The sequence below is a fragment of the Bombina bombina genome, chromosome 1 (genome assembly GCF_027579735.1).
Source record: "Bombina bombina isolate aBomBom1 chromosome 1, aBomBom1.pri, whole genome shotgun sequence".
Taxonomy (NCBI): domain Eukaryota; kingdom Metazoa; phylum Chordata; class Amphibia; order Anura; family Bombinatoridae; genus Bombina; species Bombina bombina.
In genome coordinates, this window is record NC_069499.1 from 874,427,726 (window position 1) to 874,448,932 (window position 21,207).

Genomic DNA, 21,207 nt, shown 5'->3' on the forward strand with positions numbered 1-21,207 from the left:
CAGATGGTATAAGCACCTTAGGCTCTCCGAGCAAGTGCTGTGTTTAAAACGCTGGTGCACGGTGCATACTTAAATACACTTTTGAAACAGCTATAGCTTTTATAAGAAGCATTTTTGCTAATGCATTTATATTACAAAATTGCTTCTGTTAAATACCAAAATGCACCCATGTGGTTTCCAATTTTGGCTGGAATATCCCTTTAAGAACGAAGCCTCTATGTATCAGATTTGTAAAGCGGCTACCTGGTCCTCCTTGCACACTTTTTCTAAATTTTACAAGTTTGATGTGTTTGCTTCGGCTGAAGCAGCTTTCGGGAGAGAAGTTTTGCAGGCTGTGGTGCCCTCAGAATAGGGTCTGCCTCCTCTTTTGTTCCCTCCCGTTATTCCTTCAGTGTCCTCTGGAGCTTGGGTATAGTTTTCCTAACAGTAAGGAATGAAGTGCTTACCAGATAAATTCCTTTCCTTCCTGGCAGGGAGGGTCCACAACCCCGCCCATAATTTATTTTTTGTTGGGCGGCTCCCTTTTTATATTATTTCTTTATACCTTGATGTTTCTCCTACTTTTCCTTGTTCCCTCGGCAGAATGACTGGGGGATAGGGGAAGTGGGAGGGATATTTAAGCCTTTGACTGGGGTGTCTTTGCCTCCTCCTGTTGGCCAGGTGTTGTATTTCCCAACAGTAAGGAATGAAGCTGTGGACTCTCCCTGCCAGGAAGAAAAGGAATTTATCTGATAAGCATAAATTATGTTTTTTTTTTTACTATTATGGCCCTTTAAATTTTGCAGAGAAATTATTCATCACAAGTGCCGATTGTGGGCGTACAGGTTCCCTGCTTGAGAACTTGTCTACCTGCAGCTTGTTAAATTTGCTATTCAGTAGCACTTAACTTGGGCCATGTCGCCAATCCCTTAAGGCCATTCTCAGTGTTTTATTTTTTATTTTTTTATTTTATAGTGAATGGGGCTTACAATTTTGTGTTGTTGTTGTTTTTTTTTGGTTCATTGATTTATTCTGTATCCTACTTTCCTTCCTTACAAAATGGCAGCAGAGACAAGGGGTGTTCAGAAGCCGCGCATCAAGTATTAGCCTGACCGTGGAGAACGCACTGGAAAGCTTTGATTTTCTAAACACAACATCTGACATGGAAGATTCAGAAGAGGAAGATGGAGGCCCATCTGAGAGGTGAGATAACATTTGATTTATACCTTTCCTAATGCTTAAAGGGACAGTCTACTCCATGATTTGTTATTGTTTTAAAATATAGATTATCCCTTTATTACCCATTCCCCAATTTTTCATAACCAACACAGTTATATTAATATACTTTTTACCTCTCTTATTACCTTACATTGAAGCTTCTGCAGACTGCCCCTTATTTCAGTTCTTTTGACAGACTTGCACTTTAGCCAATCAGTGCTGACTCAACTCCACGGGAGTGAGCACAATGTTATCTATATTGCACACATGAACTAACACCCTCTAACTGTGAAAACTGTCAAATGCATTCAAATAAGAGGAGGCCTTCAAGAGTTTAGAAATTAGCATATGAGCCTACCTAGGTTTATCTTTTAACTAAGATTACCAAGAGAACAAAGCAAATCCGATGATAAAGGTAAATTGGAAAGTTGTTTAATGTTACATGCCCCATCTGAATCATAAAAGTTTAATTTTAGCTAGACTGTCTTAAGCCATTTTGTGATTTATTTCACTTGCAAGTACTAATGGTATGGACTCATCATTTCAACACTTTCATAGGTCTTCTTTATGGAAGTAATATTAAAAGGATACTAAACTCAAATTTTTTCTTTCATGATTCAGATAGAGCATGCAATTTTAAGCAACTTTCTAATTTACTCCTATCATCAATTTTCTTTGTTCTCTTGCTATCCTTAATTAAAAAGCAGGAATTTAAAGCTTAGAAGCCAGCCCATTTTTAGGTTCAGCACCCTGGATAGCGCTGCATAACCCAAGTTCTGAACCAAAAATTGGCCGGCTCTTAAAGGGACACTGAACGCAAATTTTGTCTTTTCTCGTTGAGATAGAGCATGACATTTTAAGCAACTTTCTAATTTACTCCTATTATCAAATTTTGTTCATTCTCTTGGTATCTTTATTTGCAATGCAAGAATTTAAGTTTAGATGCCGGCCCATTTTTGGTGAACAGCCTGAGTTGTCCTTGCTGATTGGTGGATAAATTCATCCACCAATAAAAAAGTGCTGTCCAGAGTCCTCAACCAAATAAAAGCTTAGATGCCTTATTTTTCAAATAAAGATAGCAAAAGAACGAAGAAAAATTGATAATAGGAATAAATTAGAAAGTTGCTTAAAATTGCATGCTCTATCTGAATCACAAAAGAAAAAATGTGGGTTCAGTGTCCCTTTAAGCTTTACATACCTGCTATTAAAGTAAAAATAGCAACAGAATGAGTAAATTAGAAAGTTGCTTAAAATTGCATGCTCTGTCTGAATCGTTAAAGATAAAAAATGTGTCTCTTTAACTCTGCATCAAAAACCATCTTGATATAATAACAAAGTGTTTTAATGCCTCCTGGCTCACACTGCATTTTGAAACTTATGATGATCTGCTGGTTCAAGCTTTTCAAAACTGTCTAATGCTCTGTTTCATGATGCAGAAAAATAAGCTCTGATCGGGTAGCTGAAGTGCCTGTGGCATGTGACAAGACCTCAGAGGAGATTTGTGGCACTGCCGAGGAAAGTTCTGAGCCACTGAGTACCGGCTGTGAACATCTGGATCGTGCTATTGTCTTGCACCTTCGTAACTGTAACCGGCTGCTGCTGGTGAGTGAAAGCTGAGAAAGGGGCTGTGTGTGTAGCATTGAAGGGACAGTAAACACCTTGTAATTACAAGACATATCTGTTGTGTTGCTATAGAATAACATATCGGCCAACAAATTATTATACTTTCTACTGCAATAGCTTTGTAGTAGCCAAACTCCACCCACCATTTGCCTTATTTGAGATAACAGAGCTCACAGACAACAAGGCCATCCACAGTCATAAAGATATTAATTGCTTTGTAATTGTTATCTAATAAAGCCAATTAGGAATAGATATGTTGCAGAGTTAGCCTTCAGAAGTCAGCAGGGTGTATTTCAAGTTCTGAGAATGATAAATGACTAAATTACATGAAATGGGGACAAAATAAATGCCGAAAGTATATTGCAAAGATGCTTCTTTATGCATAACTAAAGTTTTTGTGTAACAATAAAGTTTAAATCATTTTGCTTTGAAGCATATTTGGATTATTCTCAATTGTTGTTCATAGCGCTTGGGCACATTTGGGCCTCTTCGTTGCCGGGAGATGTATGCCATTGATAAGCTAATGAAAGAAGCTCAGGTGATTGAGGTTATATGCAGACTGTCCGAAGGGAAATCTGCAGCTGCAACTACAGCTGAGCAAGGTGAGTCATTAAAGATCTTATGGTTAAATATGTGTAAGCTACTTTTGTTTTATTTGTTTTTATTAGTTTTGTAAACTAACAATAACCTAATATAAATATACAACATGCACTGTTTCAATCATTTAGAAAACATAAAATGCAGTACATGATAATATCAAATGTTTTCTTTATATAAAAAACGATACTTCTCTGCTCTTTTTTATAATTATCCAATTCATATCCATCCTCTTCCATTTTCTCCCAAAATTTAATTTGAAACTTTAAAAAGGGGCATATAATCTGTTTTTGTTTACTTAAAGGTAAATCTTAATAAAGTATTGCCATTTTTCAGTATAGTTTTGGATCTGTTTCTCTGTGGTTATTTGTTAACCACACTGTTGAATTATTAAATATCTTTTCATTGTTATAATAAGATCTGAAATCCTTGATGTGTGAGATTTCCATGCCTTAAAGGGACATGAAACCCAAAATTTTGTTTTCATGATTCAGGTAGAGCATACAATTTTAAACCACTTTCCAATTCACTTCTATCAAATTTGCTTCATTCTCTTAGTATTATTTGTTGAAGAAGCAGCAATGCACTGCTGGGAGCTAGCTGAACACATCAAGAAAGCCAATGGTAAGAGGCATATGTGCAGCCGCCAACAAAGGATAGCAAAGAACAAAGCAAATTAGATAATATGCTAAATTGGAAAGTTGTTTAAAATCACATTTCTCTTGCAAGGTGTATCCAGTCCACGGATTCATCCTTTACTTGTGGGATATTCTCATTCCCTACAGGAAGTAGCAAAGAGAGCACACAGCAAAGCTGTCCATATAGCTCCCCCTCTAGCTCCACCCCCCAATCATTCTCTTTGCTGGCTCTAAGCACTAGGGTCTCTCTCGGGAGTGTAAAGTGAATGTGGTGTTAGAATTGTAGTTTTATTATCTTCAATCAAAAGTTTGTTATTTTAAATGGTACCGGTTTGTACTATTTACTCTCTAGCAGAAAAGTGATGAAGATTTCTGCTGAGAGGAAAATGATTTTAGCATGTTGTAACTAAAATCCACTGCTGTTCCCATACAGGACTGAGGAGTACCAGAAAACTTCAGTTGGGGGGAACAGTTTGCAGGGTGATCTGCAATGAGGTATGTTCAGTCATTTCTTTATAGACAAGACTGAGATAATGCTAGAAGACTGACAAGATCCCCATGAGGGGAGGATAAGCTATGTTCACAGACTTAGTAAGGAATTGAATGCTTACATAATAGGGCTAATATACTGGTTGACACTTATTCAGGGCAATCGATTGTTTGGCTAAGGAAAAATCGTTTTGCAAGACACTTTGAAAGCCCTTTTGGGTTTTTTTCTGGGGTTATTACCACATGGCTGTTTCTCCAACATAGGTGTGTCCGGTCCACGGCGTCATCCTTACTTGTGGGATATTCTCTTCCCCAACAGGAAATGGCAAAGAGCCCAGCAAAGCTGGTCACATGATCCCTCCTAGGCTCCGCCTACCCCAGTCATTCTCTTTGCCGTTGTACAGGCAACATCTCCACGGAGATGGCTTAGAGTTTTTTAGTGTTTAACTGTAGTTTTATTATTCAATCAAGAGTTTGTTATTTTAAAATAGTGCTGGTATGTACTATTTACTCTGAAACAGAAAAGAGATGAAGATTTCTGTTTGTATGAGGAAAATGATTTTAGCAACCGTTACTAAAATCCATGGCTGTTCCACACAGGACTGTTGAGAGGAATTAACTTCAGTTGGGGGAACAGTGAGCAGTCTTTTGCTGCTTGAGGTATGACACATTCTAACAAGACGATGTAATGCTGGAAGCTGTCATTTTCCCTATGGGATCCGGTAAGCCATTTTTATTCAGACAGTAAATAAGGGCTTCACAAGGGTTTATTAAGACTGTAGACATTTTCTGGGCTAAATCGATCATATTTACACATATTTAGCCTTGAGGAATCATTTAATCTGGGTATTTTTTGTAAAATAATATCGGCAGGCACTGTTTTAGACACTTTATTCTATAGGGGCTTTCCCTAATCATAGTCAGAGCCTCATTTTCGCGCCGGTATGGCGCACTTGTTTTTGAGAACAGCATGGCATGCAGCTGCATGTGTGTGGAGCTCTGATACATAGAAAAGTCTTTCTGAAGGCATCATTTGGTATTGTATTCCCCTTTGGGCTTGGTTGGGTCTCAGCAAAGCAGATTCCAGGGACTGTAAAGGGGTTAAATATAAAAACGGCTCCGGTTCCGTTATTTTAAGGGTTAAAGCTTCCAAATTTGGTGTGCAATACTTTTAAGGCTTTAAGACACTGTGGTGAAATTTTGGTGAATTTTGAACAATTCCTTCATACTTTTTCGCAATTGCAGTAATAAAGTGTGTTCAGTTTAAAATTTAAAGTGACAGTAACGGTTTTATTTTAAAACGTTTTTTGTGCTTTGTTATCAAGTTTATGCCTGTTTAACATGTCTGAACTACCAGATAGATTGTGTTCTGACTGTGGGTGCCCAAGATGATTCCTCAAGTGAGGGGAGTAAGCATGGTACTGCATCATCCCCTCCTTCGTCTACACCAGTCTTGCCCATACAGGAGGCCCCTAGTACATCTAGCGCGCCAATACTCCTTACTATGCAACAATTAACGGCTGTAATGGATAATTCTATCAAAAACATTTTAGCCAATATGCCCACTTATCAGCGAAAGCGCGACTGCTCTGTTTTAGAAAATACTGAAGAGCATGAGGACGCTGATGATATTGTTTCTGAAGGGCCCCTACACCAGTCTGAGGGGGCCAGGGAGGTTTTGTCTGAGGGAGAAATTTCAGATTCAGGAAAAATTTCTCAACAAGCTGAACCTGATGTGATTACTTTTAAATTTAAGTTGGAACATCTCCGCGCTCTACTTAAGGAGGTGTTATCCAATTTGGATGATTGTGATTATCTGGTCATTCCAGAAACACTATGTAAAATGGACAAGTTCCTAGAGGCCCCGGGGCCCCCCGAAGCTTTTCCTATATCCAAGCGGGTGGCGTACATTGTTAATAAAGAATGGGACAGGCCCGGTATACCTTTCGTACCTCCCCCCATATTTAAAAAATTGTTTCCTATAGTCGACCCCAGAAAGGACTTATGGCAGACAGTCCCCAAGGTCGAGGGGGCGGTTTCTACTCTAAACAAGCGCGCCACTATACCCATAGAAGATAGTTGTGCTTTCCAAGATCCTATGGATAAAAAATTAGAAGGTTTGCTAAAAAAGATGTTTGTTCAGCAAGGTTACCTTCTACAACCAATTGCATGCATTGTCCCTGTCACTACAGCCGCGTGTTTCTGGTTCGATGAGCTAGAAAAGGCGATTATTAGTAATTCTTCTTCTTATGAGGAGATTATGGACAGAATTCGTGCTCTTAAATTGGCTAATTCTTTCACCCTAGACGCCACCTTGCAATTGGCTAGGTTAGCGGCGAAAAATTCTGGGTTTGCTATTGTGGCGCGCAGAGCGCTTTGGTTAAAATCTTGGTCAGCGGATGCGTCTTCCAAGAACAAATTGCTTGACATTCCTTTCAAGGGGAAAACACTGTTTGGCCCTGACTTGAAAGAGATTATCTCTGATATCACTGGGGGCAAGGGCCACGCCCTTCCTCAGGATAGGTCTTTCAAGGCCAAAAATAAACCTAATTTTCGTCCCTTTCGCAGAAACGGACCAGCCCCAAGTGCTACGTCCTCTAAGCAGGAGGGTAATACTTCTCAAGCCAATCCAGCCTGGAGACCTATGCAAGGCTGGAACAAAGGAAAGCAGGCCAAGAAACCTGCCACTGCTCCCAAGACAGCATGAGATGCGGGCCCCCGATCCGGGACCGGATTTGGTGGGGGGCAGACTCTCTCTCTTCACTCAGGCTTGGGCAAGAGATGTTCTGGATCCTTGGGCGCTAGAAATAGTCTCCCAAGGTTATCTTCTGGAAGTGATTCATCCTGTTCCATTAAGAGAACGAGGGATGGGGTTCTACTCCAATCTGTTCGTAGTTCCCAAAAAAGAGGGAACGTTCAGACCAATCTTAGATCTCAAGATCCTAAACAAGTTTCTCAAGGTTCCATCGTCCAAAATGGAAACCATTCGAACAATCCTTCCATCCAGGAAGGTCAATTCTTGACCACGGTGGATTTAAAGGATGCGTATCTACATATTCCTGTCCACAAGGAACATCATCGGTTCCTAAGGTTCGCATTCCTGGACAAGCATTACCAGTTCGTGGCGCTTCCTTTCGGATTAGCCACTGCTCCAAGGATTTTCTCAAAGGTACTAGGGTCCCTGCTGGCGGTGCTAAGACCAAGGGGCATTGCTGTAGTACCTTACTTGGACGACATTCTGATTCAAGCGTCGTCCCTTCCTCAAGCAAAGGCTCACACGGACATAGTCCTGGCCTTTCTCAGATCTCACGGATGGAAAGTGAACGTGGAAAAGAGTTCTCTATCTCCGTCGACAAGAGTTCCCTTCTTGGGAACAATAATAGACTCCTTAGAAATGAGGATTTTTCTGACAGAGACCAGAAAAACAAAACTTCTAAACTCTTGTCGGATACTTCATTCCGTTCCTCTTCCTTCCATAGCGCAGTGCATGGAAGTGATAGGTTTGATGGTAGCGGCAATGGACATAGTTCCTTTTGCGCGCATTCATCTAAGACCATTACAACTGTGTATGCTCAGTCAGTGGAATGGGGACTATACAGACTTGTCTCCGAAGATACAAGTAAATCAGAGGACCAGAGACTCACTCCGTTGGTGGCTGTCCCTGGACAACCTGTCACAAGGGGTGACCTCCCGCAGACCAGAGTGGGTCATTGTCACGACCGACGCCAGTCTGATGGGCTGGGGCGCGGTCTGGGGATCCCTGAAAGCTCAGGGTCTTTGGTCTCGGGAAGAATCTCTTCTACCGATAAATATTCTGGAACTGAGAGCGATATTCAATGCTCTCAAGGCTTGGCCTCAGCTAGCGAGGGCCAAGTTCATACGGTTTCAATCAGACAACATGACGACTGTTGCGTACATCAACCATCAGGGGGGAACAAGGAGTTCCCTGGCGATGGAAGAAGTGACCAGAATCATTCAATGGGCGGAGACTCGCTCCTGCCACCTGTCTGCAATCCACATCCCAGGAGTGGAAAATTGGGAAGCGGATTTTCTGAGTCGTCAGACATTGCATCCGGGGGAGTGGGAACTCCATCCGGAAATCTTTGCCCAAATCACTCAACTGTGGGGCATTTCAGACATGGATCTGATGGCCTCTCGTCAGAACTTCAAGGTTCCTTGCTACGGGTCCAGATCCAGGGATCCCAAGGCGACTCTAGTAGATGCACTAGTAGCACCTTGGACCTTCAAACTAGCCTATGTATTCCCGCCGTTTCCTCTCATCCCCAGGCTGGTAGCCAGGATCAATCAGGAGAGGGCGTCGGTGATCTTGATAGCTCCTGCGTGGCCACGCAGGACTTGGTATGCAGATCTGGTGAATATGTCATCGGCTCCACCATGGAAGCTACCTTTGAGACGAGACCTTCTTGTTCAAGGTCCGTTCGAACATCCGAATCTGGTCCCACTCCAGCTGACTGCTTGGAGATTGAACGCTTGATCTTATCAAAGCGAGGGTTCTCAGATTCTGTTATTGATACTCTTGTTCAGGCCAGAAAGCCTGTAACTAGAAAAATTTACCACAAAATTTGGAAAAAATATATCTGTTGGTGTGAATCTAAAGGATTCCCTTGGGACAAGGTTAAGATTCCTAAGAGTCTATCCTTCCTTCGAGAAGGATTGGAAAAAGGATTATCTGCAAGTTCCTTGATGGGACAGATTTCTGCCTTGTCTGTGTTACTTCACAAAAAGCTGGCAGCTGTGCCAGATGTTCAAGCCTTTGTTCAGGCTCTGGTTAGAATCAAGCCTGTTTACAAACCTTTGACTCCTCCTTGGAGTCTCAACTTAGTTCTTTCAGTTCTTCAGGGGGTTCCGTTTGAACCCTTACATTCCGTTGATATTAAGTTATTATCTTGGAAAGTTTTGTTTTTGGTTGCAATTTCTTCTGCTAGAAGAGTTTCAGAATTATCTGCTCTGCAGTGTTCTCCTCCTTATCTGGTGTTCCATGCAGATACGGTGGTTTTACGTACTAACCTGGTTTTCTTCCAAAAGTTGTTTCTAACAAAAACATTAACCAGGAGATAGTCGTGCCTTCTCTGTGTCCGAAACCAGTTTCGAAGAAGGAACGTTTGTTGCACAATTTGGATGTTGTTCGCGCTCTAAAATTCTATTTAGATGCTACAAAGGATTTTAGACAAACATCTTCCTTGTTTGTTGTTTATTCTGGTAAAAGGAGAGGTCAAAAAGCAACTTCTACCTCTCTCTCTTTTTGGATTAAAAGCATCATCAGATTGGCTTACGAGACTGCCGGACGGCAGCCTCCTGAAAGGATCACAGCTCCTTCCACTAGGGCTGTGGCTTCCACATGGGCCTTCAAGAACGAGGCTTCTGTTGATCAGATATGTAGGGCAGCGACTTGGTCTTCACTGCACACTTTTACCAAATTTTACAAGTTTGATACTTTTGCTTCTTCTGAGGCTATTTTTGGGAGAAAGGTTTTGCAAGCCGTGGTGCCTTCCATTTAGGTGACCTGATTTGCTCCCTCCCTTCATCCGTGTCCTAAAGCTTTGGTATTGGTTCCCACAAGTAAGGATGACGCCGTGGACCGGACACACCTATGTTGGAGAAAACAGAATTTATGTTTACCTGATAAATTACTTTCTCCAACGGTGTGTCCGGTCCACGGCCCGCCCTGGTTTTTTAATCAGGTCTGATAATTTATTTTCTTTAACTACAGTCACCACGGTATCATATGGTTTCTCCTATGCAAATATTCCTCCTTAACGTCGGTCGAATGACTGGGGTAGGCGGAGCCTAGGAGGGATCATGTGACCAGCTTTGCTGGGCTCTTTGCCATTTCCTGTTGGGGAAGAGAATATCCCACAAGTAAGGATGACGCCGTGGACCGGACACACCGTTGGAGAAAGTAATTTATCAGGTAAACATAAATTCTGTTTTTTTAGTCACTTAGGAGTGATTTACTAGGCCTCACAGCTCCGGAGTAGAGTGGGAGGGGCCTAATTGCCTCAGATGCACAGTTAGAATTGCAGAGAAGTCAATGCTGTTTCACATGGAGGGTCCTGCTGATGTTTGAGGGCCTAAAAGAAGCTATATTCCCCCAAATCTGATCCCTAAGGGAAGGTAGGGCCACAGCAAGGCTGTGGCAAGGTGCTGTAGTGATTTAACCAGGTGTTGGCTTTAGGCTGCTCCGGTTTGGGCATTAAGGGGTTAATCGTTTTGGTTTGCAATCTTATTAAGGCTTTAGCTACATACTGTGAAAATTTCAGAAAGATTGCTGCATTTTTCACCGTTTTGTAAAATTGTGTGCTCTTTTTATCTCTTAAAGGCACAGTAACGTTTTTTTTTCCAAATTGTGTTTTTTATTTGATTAAAGTGATTCCAAGCCTGTTTGTGTACTCTACTAGTCCGTTAAACATGTCTGACACTAAGGAACCTTACCAGGGCTGGAATAAGGGTAAACAGGCCAAAAAGCCTGCAGCTGCCACCAAGACAGCATGAAGGGGTAGCCCCCGATCCGGGACCGGATCTAGTAGGGGGAAGACTCTCTCTCTTCGCTCAGGCCTGGGCAAGAGATGTACACGATCCTTGGGCATTAGAGATTGTAGCCCAGGGATACCTTCTAGAATTCAAGGACTCTCCTCCAAGGGGAAGGTTCCACATTTCTCGTCTGTCTACAGATCAGACAAAGAAAGAGGCGTTTTTACGCTGTGTAGAAGATCTAAATACAATCTTACCAATGATCCAGGAGGGTCAATATATGACTACCGTGGATCTAAAGGATGCGTATCTGCACATTCCTATCCACAAAGATCATCACCAGTTTCTCAGGTTCGCCTTTCTGGACAAGCATTTTCAGTTTGTGGCTCTTCCTTTCGGGTTGGCCACTGCTCCCAGAATTTTCACAAAGGTGCTAGGGTCCCTCCTGGCGGTTCTAAGACCGCGGGGCATAACAGTGGCGCCTTACCTAGACGACATCTTAATTCAGGCGTCAACTTTCCAAAGAACCAAGTCTCACACGGAGATTGTATTGGCCTTTCTGAGGTCTCACGGGTGGAAGGTGATCATCAAAAAGAGTTTTCTCTCCCCCCTCACAAGAGTTCCATTCCTAGGAACCCTTATAGACTCGGTAGAAATGAAAATATTTCTGACGGAGGAAAACTCTTAACTACTTGCCGAGCTCTTTATTCCATTCCTCAGCCATCTGTGGCTCAGTGCATGGAGACAATCGGACTAATGGTTGCGGCAATAGACATAGTCCCTTTTGCTCGGATACACCTCAGACCACTGCAACTATGCATGCTCAAACAGTGGAATGGGAATTATGCAGATTTGTCTCCTCAAATTCAGTTGGACCAGGAGACCAGAGATTCTCTTCTCTGGTGGTTGTCTCAGGATCACCTGTCTCAAGGAATATGTTTCCGCAGGCCAGAGTGGATCATCGTAACGACCGTCGCCAGTCTGTTAGGCTGGGGTGCGGTCTGGGACTCCCTGAAAGCTCAGGGCTTATGGTCTCGGGAAGAAACTCTTCTCCCGATAAACATTCTGGAACTGAGGGCGATATTCAACGCTCTTCAGGCATGGCCTCAACTAGCGGCGGCCAAATTCATCAGATTTCAGTCTGACAACATCACGACTGTAGCTTACGTCAATCATCAGGGGGGAACAAAGAGTTCCCTAGCGATGACGGAAGTAACCAAAATAATCAGGTGGGCGGAGGATTACTCCTGCCATCTCTCAGCAATTCACATCCCAGGAGTAGACAACTGGGAGGCGGATTTTCTAAGTCGTCAGACTTTTCACCCGGGGGAGTGGGAACTCCACCCGGAGGTATTTGCCCAGCTGACTCAGCTATGGGGCACCCCAGAGTTGGATCTGATGGCGTCCCGTCAGAACACCAAACTTCCTCTCTACGGTCCAGGTCCCGGGATCCCAAGGCGGTATTGATAGATGCTCTAGCAGCGCCTTGGTCCTTTAATCTGGCTTATGTTTTTCCACCGTTTCCTCTCCTCCCGCGTCTGGTTGCCAGAATCAAGCAGGAGAAGGCTTTGGTGATTCTGATAGCGCCTGCGTGGCCACGCAGGACTTGGTATGCAGACCTAGTGGACATGTCATCTGTCCCACCATGGACACTGCCAATGAGGCAGGATCTTCTAATACAGGGTCCGTTCAAGCATCCAAATTTAGTTTCTCTACGTCTGACTGCTTGGAGATTGAACGCTTAATTCTATCAAAGCGTGGGCTCTCTGAGTCAGTTATAGATACTCTGATTCAGGCTAGAAAGCCTGTCACCAGGAAAATCTACCATAAGATATGGCGGAAATATCTTTGTTGGTGTGAATCCAAGGGTTACTCATGGAGTAAGATTAGGATTCCCAGGATATTGTCCTTTCTCCAAGAAGGACTGGAGAAAGGATTGTCAGCTAGTTCCTTAAAAGGACAAATATCTGCTTTGTCTATCCTGTTACACAAGCGTCTGGCAGAGGTACCAGACGTTCAAGCGTTTGCTCAGGCTTTAGTCAGAATCAAGCCTGTCTATAAACCTGTGGCTCCGCCATGGAGTTTGAATCTAGTTCTTTCAGTTCTTCAAGGGGTTCCGTTTGAACCTTTACATTCCATAGACATTAAGTTGTTATCTTGGAAAGTTTTGTTTTTGATAGCTATCTCTTCTGCTCGAAGAGTTTCAGAATTATCTGCCTTACAGTGTGATTCACCTTACCTGGTGTTCCACGCAGATAAGGTAGTTTTGCGTACCAAGCCTGGTTTTCTTCCTAAAGTTGTTTCTAACAAGAATATTAACCAGGAAATAGTTGTTCCTTCTCTGTGTCCTAATCCATCTTCGAAGAAGGAACGTCTATTACACAATCTTGATGTAGTTCGTGCTTTAAAGTTCTATTTACAAGCAACTAAGGATTTCAGACAAACATCTTCCTTGTTTGTTATCTATTCTGGTAAGAGGAGAGGTCAGAAAGTGACTGCTACCTCTATTTCCTTTTGGCTGAAAAGCTTCATCCGTTTGGCCTATGAGACTACTGGCCAGCAGCCTCCTGAAAGAATTACTGCTCATTCTACCAGAGCAGTGGCTTCCACATGGGCTTTCAAAAATGAGGCTTCTGTTGAACAGATTTGTAAGGCAGCAACTTGGTCTTCACTGCATACTTTTGCCAAATTTTACAAATTTGATACTTTTGCTTCTTTGGAGGCTATTTTTGGGAGAAAGGTTTTGCAAGCAGTGGTGCCTTCCGTTTAAGGTACCTGTCTTGTTCCCTCCCTTCATCCGTGTCCTAAAGCATTGGTATTGGTATTCCACAAGTAAAGGACCACTGCACCCTATGGTTTCTCCTTTTTCTTCCTAACCTTTGGTCGAATGACTGGGGGGGTGGAGCTAGAGGGGGAGCTATATGGACAGCTTTGCTGTGTGCTCTCTTTGCTACTTCCTGTAGGGAATGAGAATATCCCACAAGTAAAGGATGAATCCGTGGACTGGATACACTGCAAGAGAAAGTAATTTATCAGGTAAGCATATATTCTGTTGTTCTTTCTAAATCATAACAGAAACATTTTGGGTTTCATATCCCTTTTTAAATATTGAATTTCTAGCAAGTAGTATAACCAAGATAACAAATTTATATTTCATCAGCAAATATATTTCCTACAAAAAATACTATATGGAAAATGTATTCCCACTTTCGTTTTCCATTGCTTAGTTAACCAATATTTTTCATAAATTCAAAATTTTGATTTAAGGACAAGACCATAGACAATGAGGGGGTTTAAAAGCACTTTAAAGGAATATGAAACAGTGCTCCCTTAATAGAAAAATGCATCTTAAATCAAAGTAAACAGATTGTGTTAAAAAAAATAACAACAAACAACGTTCTCGAGCACTTGACATTCTCAGTGTAACCTCTGTTGACGGATAGATAAGAGAGCTACCATTAGAAACCTTCTTCTGTCACATGATTTTGTAGCAAAAGTCCTCCACTGAGTATGGGCAATAAACTGACTGCAGCTATAGCAGACTTCAGAGGAAAAGATATTCCTTTGCCTTCCTGTAGAGACCACAGTCCCCTTGTGGGGCAGTTACAGGAAGTAATGGACCTTTCACAAATAAAGTTAAAATAAATAAAAGGTAAATTCCTTTTAAAATGATGAATAATACATATTACAATGATTTCGATTACGTACTTTTTTCTCCAACATTGGTGTGTCCGGTCCACGGCGTCATCCTTACTTGTGGGAATATCTCTTCCCCAACAGGAAATGGCAGAGTCCCAGCAAAGCTGGCCATATAGTCCCTCCTAGGCGCCGCCCACCCCAGTCATTCTCTTTGCCGTTGCACAGGCAACATCTCCACGGAGATGGTTAAGAGTATGTGGTGTTTAGTTGTAGTTTTTTTATTCTAATATCAAGAGTTTGTTATTTTAAAATAGTGCTGGTATGTACTATTTACTCTGAAACAGAAAAGGATGAAGATTTCTGTTTGTGAGAGGAAGATGATTTTAGCAGACAGTAACTAAAATCGATTGCTGTTTCCACATAGGACTGTTGAGATGAAGTAACTTCAGTTGGGGGAAACAGTTAGCAGACTTTTCTGCTTAAGGTATGACTAGCCATATTTCTAACAAGACTGTGTAATGCTGGAAGGCTGTCATTTCCCCTCATGGGGACCGGTAAGCCATTTTCTTAGTCTCAAACAGAATAAAGGGCTTAATATGGGCTATAAAACTGGTAGACACTTTTATGGGCTAAATCGATTGCTTTCTTTGGACATTTTATACATGTTTATGCTGATAATTCACACTTATAAACTTGGGGAACGTTTTTTAACGTCAGGCACTATGTTAGACACCTTTTCCAGTCAGGAAGGGCCTTCCCAGTTGTAGGCTGAGCCTCATTTTCGCGCCATTACTGCGCAGTTGTTTTTGAGAGCAAGACATGCAGATGCATGTGTGAGGACCTGAAAGCAGTTGGAAAAGTTCCTAAAAGGCGTCATTTGGTATCGTATTCACTTCTGGGCTTGGTAAAGTCACAGCAAAGGCTGTAGCTGGGACTGTATAGGGGTTAAATCTGTAACCGGCTCCGGTTTCGTTATTTTAAGGGTTAAAGCTCTGAAAATTGGTGTGCAATACTTTTAATGCTTTAATACACTGTGGTGAAATTTTGGTAAATTTTGAACAATTCCTTCATATTTTTTCACATATTCAGTAATAAAGTGTGCTCTGTTTAAAATTTAAAGAGACAGTAACGGTTTTGTTTTAAAACGGTTTTTTGTGCTTTATTGACAAGTTTAAGCCTGTTTAACATGTCTGTGCCTTCAGATAAGCTATGTTCTATATGTATGAAAGCCAATGTGTCTCCCCCTTCAAAATTGTGTGATAATTGTGCCATAGCGTCCAAACAAAGTAAGGACAGTACTGCCACAGATAATGAAATTGCCCAAGATGATTCCTCAGATGAAGGGAGTAGACATGGTTCTACATCATCTCCTTCTGTGTCTACGCCAGTTTTGCCCACGCAGGAGGCCCCTAGTACTTCTAGCGCGCCAATGCTTATCACCATGCAACAATTGACGGCTGTAATGGATAACTCCATAGCAAATATTTTATTCAAAATGCCTGCATATCAGAGAAAGCGCGATTGCTCTGTTTTAAACACTGAAGAGCAGGAGGGCGCTGATGATAATTGTTCTGTCATACCCTCACACCAATCTGAAGGGGCCACGAGGGAGGTTTTGTCAGATGGGGAAATTTCAGATTCAGGAAAAATTTCTCAACAGGCTGAACCTGATGTTGTGACATTTAAATTTAAATTAGAACATCTCCGTGCACTGCTTAAGGAGGTGTTATCTACTCTGGATGATTGTGACAACTTGGTCATTCCAGAAAAATTATGCAAGATGGACAAGTTCCTAGAGGTTCCGGTGCACCCCGACGCTTTTCCTATACCCAAGCGGGTGGCGGACATAGTGAATAAGGAGTGGGAGAAGCCCGGCATACCTTTTTGTTCCCCCTCCTATATTTAAGAAATTATTTCCTATGGTCGACCCCAGAAAGGACTTATGGCAGACAGTCCCTAAGGTCGAGGGGGCAGTTTCTACTCTAAACAAGCGCACTACTATTCCTTTCGAGGATAGTTGTGCTTTCACAGATCCTATGGATAAAAAATTGGAAGGTTTGCTTAAAAAGATTATTGTACAGCAAGGTTACCTTCTACAACCCATTTCGTGCATTGTTCCTGTCACTACACCCGCGTGGTTCTGGTTCGAGGAACTAGAAAAGTCGCTCAGTAGAGAGACTCCATATGAGGAGGTTATGGGCAGAGTTCACGCACTTAAGTTGGCTAACTCTTTTATTTTAGATGCTGCTTTGCAATTAGCTAGATTAGCGGCGAAAAATTCAGGGTTTGCAATTGTGGCACGCAGAGCGCTTTGGCTAAAGTCTTGGTCAGCGGATGTATCATCCAAGACAAAATTGCTTAACATCCCCTTCAAGGGTAAAACTCTTTTTGAACCAGAATTGAAAGAGATTATCTCAGACATCACTGGGGGAAAGGGTCACGCCCTCCCACAAGATAGGCCTTTCAAGGCCAAGAATAAGTCTAATTTTCGTTCCTTTCGTAATTTCAGGAACGGACCGGGCTCTAATTCTGCATCCTCTAAGCAAGAGGGTAATACCTCCCAGACCAAACCAGCCTGGAAACCGATGCAAGGCTGGAACAAGGGTAAGCAGGCAAAGAAGCCTGCCGCTGCTAACAAAACAGCATGAAGGAGTAGCCCCCGATCCGGGACCGGATCTAGTGGGGGGCAGACTCTCTCTCTTTGCTCAGGCTTGGGCAAGAGATGTTCAGGATCCCTGGACGCTAGAAATAGTTTCTCAGGGTTATCTTCTGGAATTCAAGGAACTACCCCCAAGGGGAAGGTTCCACATGTCTCACTTATCCTCAAACCAAATAAAGAGACAGGCGTTCTTACATTGTGTAGAAGACCTGTTAAAGATGGGAGTGATACACCCAGTTCCAATGACGGAACAAGGAATGGGATTTTACTCAAATCTGTTCGTAGTTCCCAAAAAAGAGGGAACCTTCAGACCAATTCTGGATTTAAAGATCCTAAACAAATTTCTCAGGGTACCATCATTCAAAATGGAAACCATTCGAACGATTCTACCCACTATCCAGGAAGGTCAATTTATGACTACCGTGGATCTAAAGGGTGCGTACCTACATATTCCTATCCACAAAGAACATCATCAGTTCCTAAGGTTCGCCTTTCTGGACAAACATTACCAGTTTGTGGCCCTCCCATTCGGATTAGCCACTGCTCCAAGGATTTTCACAAAGGTACTCGGGTCCCTTCTAGCGGTTCTAAGACCGAGGGGCATTGCAGTAGTTCCATACTTGGACGACATTCTAATACAAGCGTCGTCCCTTTCAAAATCAAAGGCTCATACAGACATCGTTCTGGCCTTTCTCAGATCTCACGGATGGAAGGTGAACATAGAAAAAAGTTCTCTGTCTCCGTCAACAAGAGTTCCCTTCTTGGGAACAATAATAGATTCCTTAGAAATGAGGATCTTTCTGACAGATGTCAGAAAGTCAAAACTTCTAAGCGCTTGTCAAGTTCTTCATACTGTTCCACGTCCTTCCATAGCTCAGTGCATGGAAGTAGTAGGGTTGATGGTTGCGGCAATGGACATAGTTCCTTTTGCGCAAATTCATCTAAGACCATTACAACTGTGCATGCTGAAACAGTGGAATGGGGACTATACAAACTTGTCTCCAGTGATTCAAGTAGATCAGAAGACCAGAGATTCACTCCGTTGGTGGATATCCCTGGACCACCTATCCCAGGGAATGAGCTTCCGCAGACCAGAGTGGGTCATTGTCACGACCGACGCCAGTCTAGTGGGCTGGGGTGCGGTCTGGGAATCCCTGAAAGCTCAGGGACTATGGTCTCGGGAAGAGTCTCTTCTCCCGATAAACATTCTGGAACTAAGAGCGATATTCAATGCTCTCAGGGCTTGGCCTCAGCTTGCAAAGGCCAGATTCATAAGATTCCAATCAGACAACTGTTGCGTATATCAATCATCAGGGGGGAACAAGGAGTTCCCTGGCGATGAAAGAAGTAACTAAAATAATACAATGGGCGGAGAATCGCTCCTGCCATCTATCTGCGATCCACATCCCAGGTGTGGAAAACTGGGAAGCGGATTATCTGAGTCGTCAGACATTCCATCCGGGGGAGTGGGAACTCCACCCGGAGATTTTTGCCCAATTGACTCAATTATGGGGCATTCCGGACATGGATCTGATGGCGTCTCATCAGAACTTCAAGGTTCCTTGCTACGGGTCCAGATCCAGGGATCCCAAGGCGACTCTAGTGGATGCACTAGTAGCGCCTTGGACCTTCAACCTAGCTTATGTGTTTCCACCGTTTCCTCTCATTCCCAGGCTGGTAGCCAGGATCAAACAGGAGAGGACCTCGGTGATCTTGATAGCTCCTGCGTGGCCACGCAAGACTTGGTATGCAGACCTGGTGAATATGGCATCGGTTCCACCATGGAAGCTACCTTTGAGACAGGACCTTCTTGTTCAGGGTCCATTCGAACATCCAAATCTGGTCTCCCTCCAGCTGACGGCTTGGAGATTGAACGCTTGATTCTATCAAAGCGTGGGTTTTCAGATTCTGTGAGAAGGTTTGGATAAAGGATTATCTGCGAGTTCTCTAAAGGGACAGATTTCTGCTTTATCTGTCTTACTACACAAACGACTGGCAGCTATGCCAGATGTTCAAGCATTTGTTCAGGCTCTGGTTAGGATCAAGCCTGTTTACAGACCTTTGACTCCTCCCTGGAGTTTAAATTTAGTTCTTTCAGTTCTTCAAGGGGTTCCGTTTGAACCTCTACATTCCATAGATATTAAGTTGTTATCTTGGAAAGTTTTGTTTTTGGTTGCTATTTCTTCTGCTAGAAGAGTTTCAGAGTTATCTACTCTGCAGTGTTCTCCGCCCTATCTGGTGTTCCATGCAGATAAGGTGGTTTTGCGTACTAAGCCTGGTTTTCTTCCAAAGGTTGTTTCTAACAAAAATATTAACCAGGAGATAGTTGTACCTTCTTTGTGTCCGAATCCAGTTTCAAAGAAGGAACGTTTGTTACACAATTTGGACGTAGTCCGTGCTCTAAAATTCTATTTAGAAGCTACAAAAGATTTCAGACAAACATCTTCTCTGTTTGTCGTCTATTCTGGTAAAAGGAGAGGTCAAAAAGCGACTTCTACCTCTCTTTCCTTTTGGCTTAAAAGCATCATCCGATTGGCTTACGAGACTGCCGGACGGCAGCCTCCTGAAAGAATCACAGCTCACTCCACTAGGGCTGTGGCTTCCACATGGGCCTTCAAGAACGAGGCTTCTGTTGATCAGATATGTAAGGCAGCGACTTGGTCTTCACTGCACACCTTTGTCAAATTTTACAAATTTGATACTTTTGCTTCTTCGGAGGCTATTTTTGGGAGAAAGGTTTTGCAAGCCGTGGTGCCTTCCGTTTAGGTAACCTGATTTGCTCCCTCCCTTCATCCGTGTCCTAAAGCTTTGGTATTGGTTCCCACAAGTAAGGATGACGCCGTGGACCGGACACACCAATGTTGGAGAAAACAGAATTTATGCTTACCTGATAAATTACTTTCTCCAACGGTGTGTCCGGTCCACGGCCCGCCCTGGTTTTTTAATCAGGTCTGATGAATTATTTTCTCTAACTACAGTCACCACGGTACCATATGGTTTCTCCTATATTTTTCCTCCTGTCCGTCGGTCGAATGACTGGGGTGGGCGGAGCCTAGGAGGGACTATATGGCCAGCTTTGCTGGGACTCTTTGCCATTTCCTGTTGGGGAAGAGATATTCCCACAAGTAAGGATGACGCCGTGGACCAGACACACCGTTGGAGAAAGTAATTTATCAGGTAAGCATAAATTCTGTTTTTATTACAAAAATTAAACTGTTTTATATCCCTTTAAAGGGACAGTCAACTCAAAAAATGTTATTGTTTAAAAATATAGATAATCCCTTTATTACCAATTCCCCAGTTTTGCATAACCAACACGGTTATATTAATATACTTTTAACCACTGTAATTACCTTGTATCCATGGCTCTTTTGACAGCCTCCTGATCACATGACTTTTTATTTATTATCTATTGACTTGCATTTTAGCCAATTAGTGCAGTGTCATGCACAACTCCAGGGGAGTGAGAACAATGTTATCTATGTGCCCCGCATGGATTAGCAGTCTCTTGTGAAAAGCAAATAAAAAAGCATGTGATAAGAGGCTGTCTGTAGTGGCTTAAAAACAGGCAGAATTTTAGAAGTTTAAATGTTATATAGTATATTATTATAACAATGTTGGTTGTGCAAAGCTGGGGAATGGGTAGTAAAGGCATTGTCTATGAGTTTAAACAATATCCATTTTTGTGTTGACTGTCCCTTTTAAGCCTTTTTGCACTTTTCTCTGTTAAGGTAATTTTACAGGGACCAGTATCCTGTTCATTTATTGCCTTTCAATATTCCTTCATAATTAAATTGGGCTACTTGGCATACTGCCATTTTCACACGACAGAGCCTGCATAGATTTTTTTTGTACCCCTGGCCCATCCGAAAT

At 42.5% G+C, this 21,207-nt stretch overlaps 1 protein-coding gene across 2 annotated transcripts in view; it reads left to right on the forward strand.

Moving 5' to 3' along the window:
• Positions 1 to 21,207, forward strand: part of LOC128646092 (rho family-interacting cell polarization regulator 1) — a 439,097-nt gene that overhangs the window by 369,405 nt on the left and 48,485 nt on the right. For both annotated transcript variants that reach the window (XM_053699534.1, XM_053699533.1), the window contains exons 14-16: positions 1,046 to 1,182; positions 2,634 to 2,799; positions 3,287 to 3,422. In XM_053699534.1, coding sequence (XP_053555509.1) covers positions 1,046 to 1,182; positions 2,634 to 2,799; positions 3,287 to 3,422 — 439 coding nt within the window. The remainder of the gene's footprint in view (positions 1 to 1,045; positions 1,183 to 2,633; positions 2,800 to 3,286; positions 3,423 to 21,207) is intronic.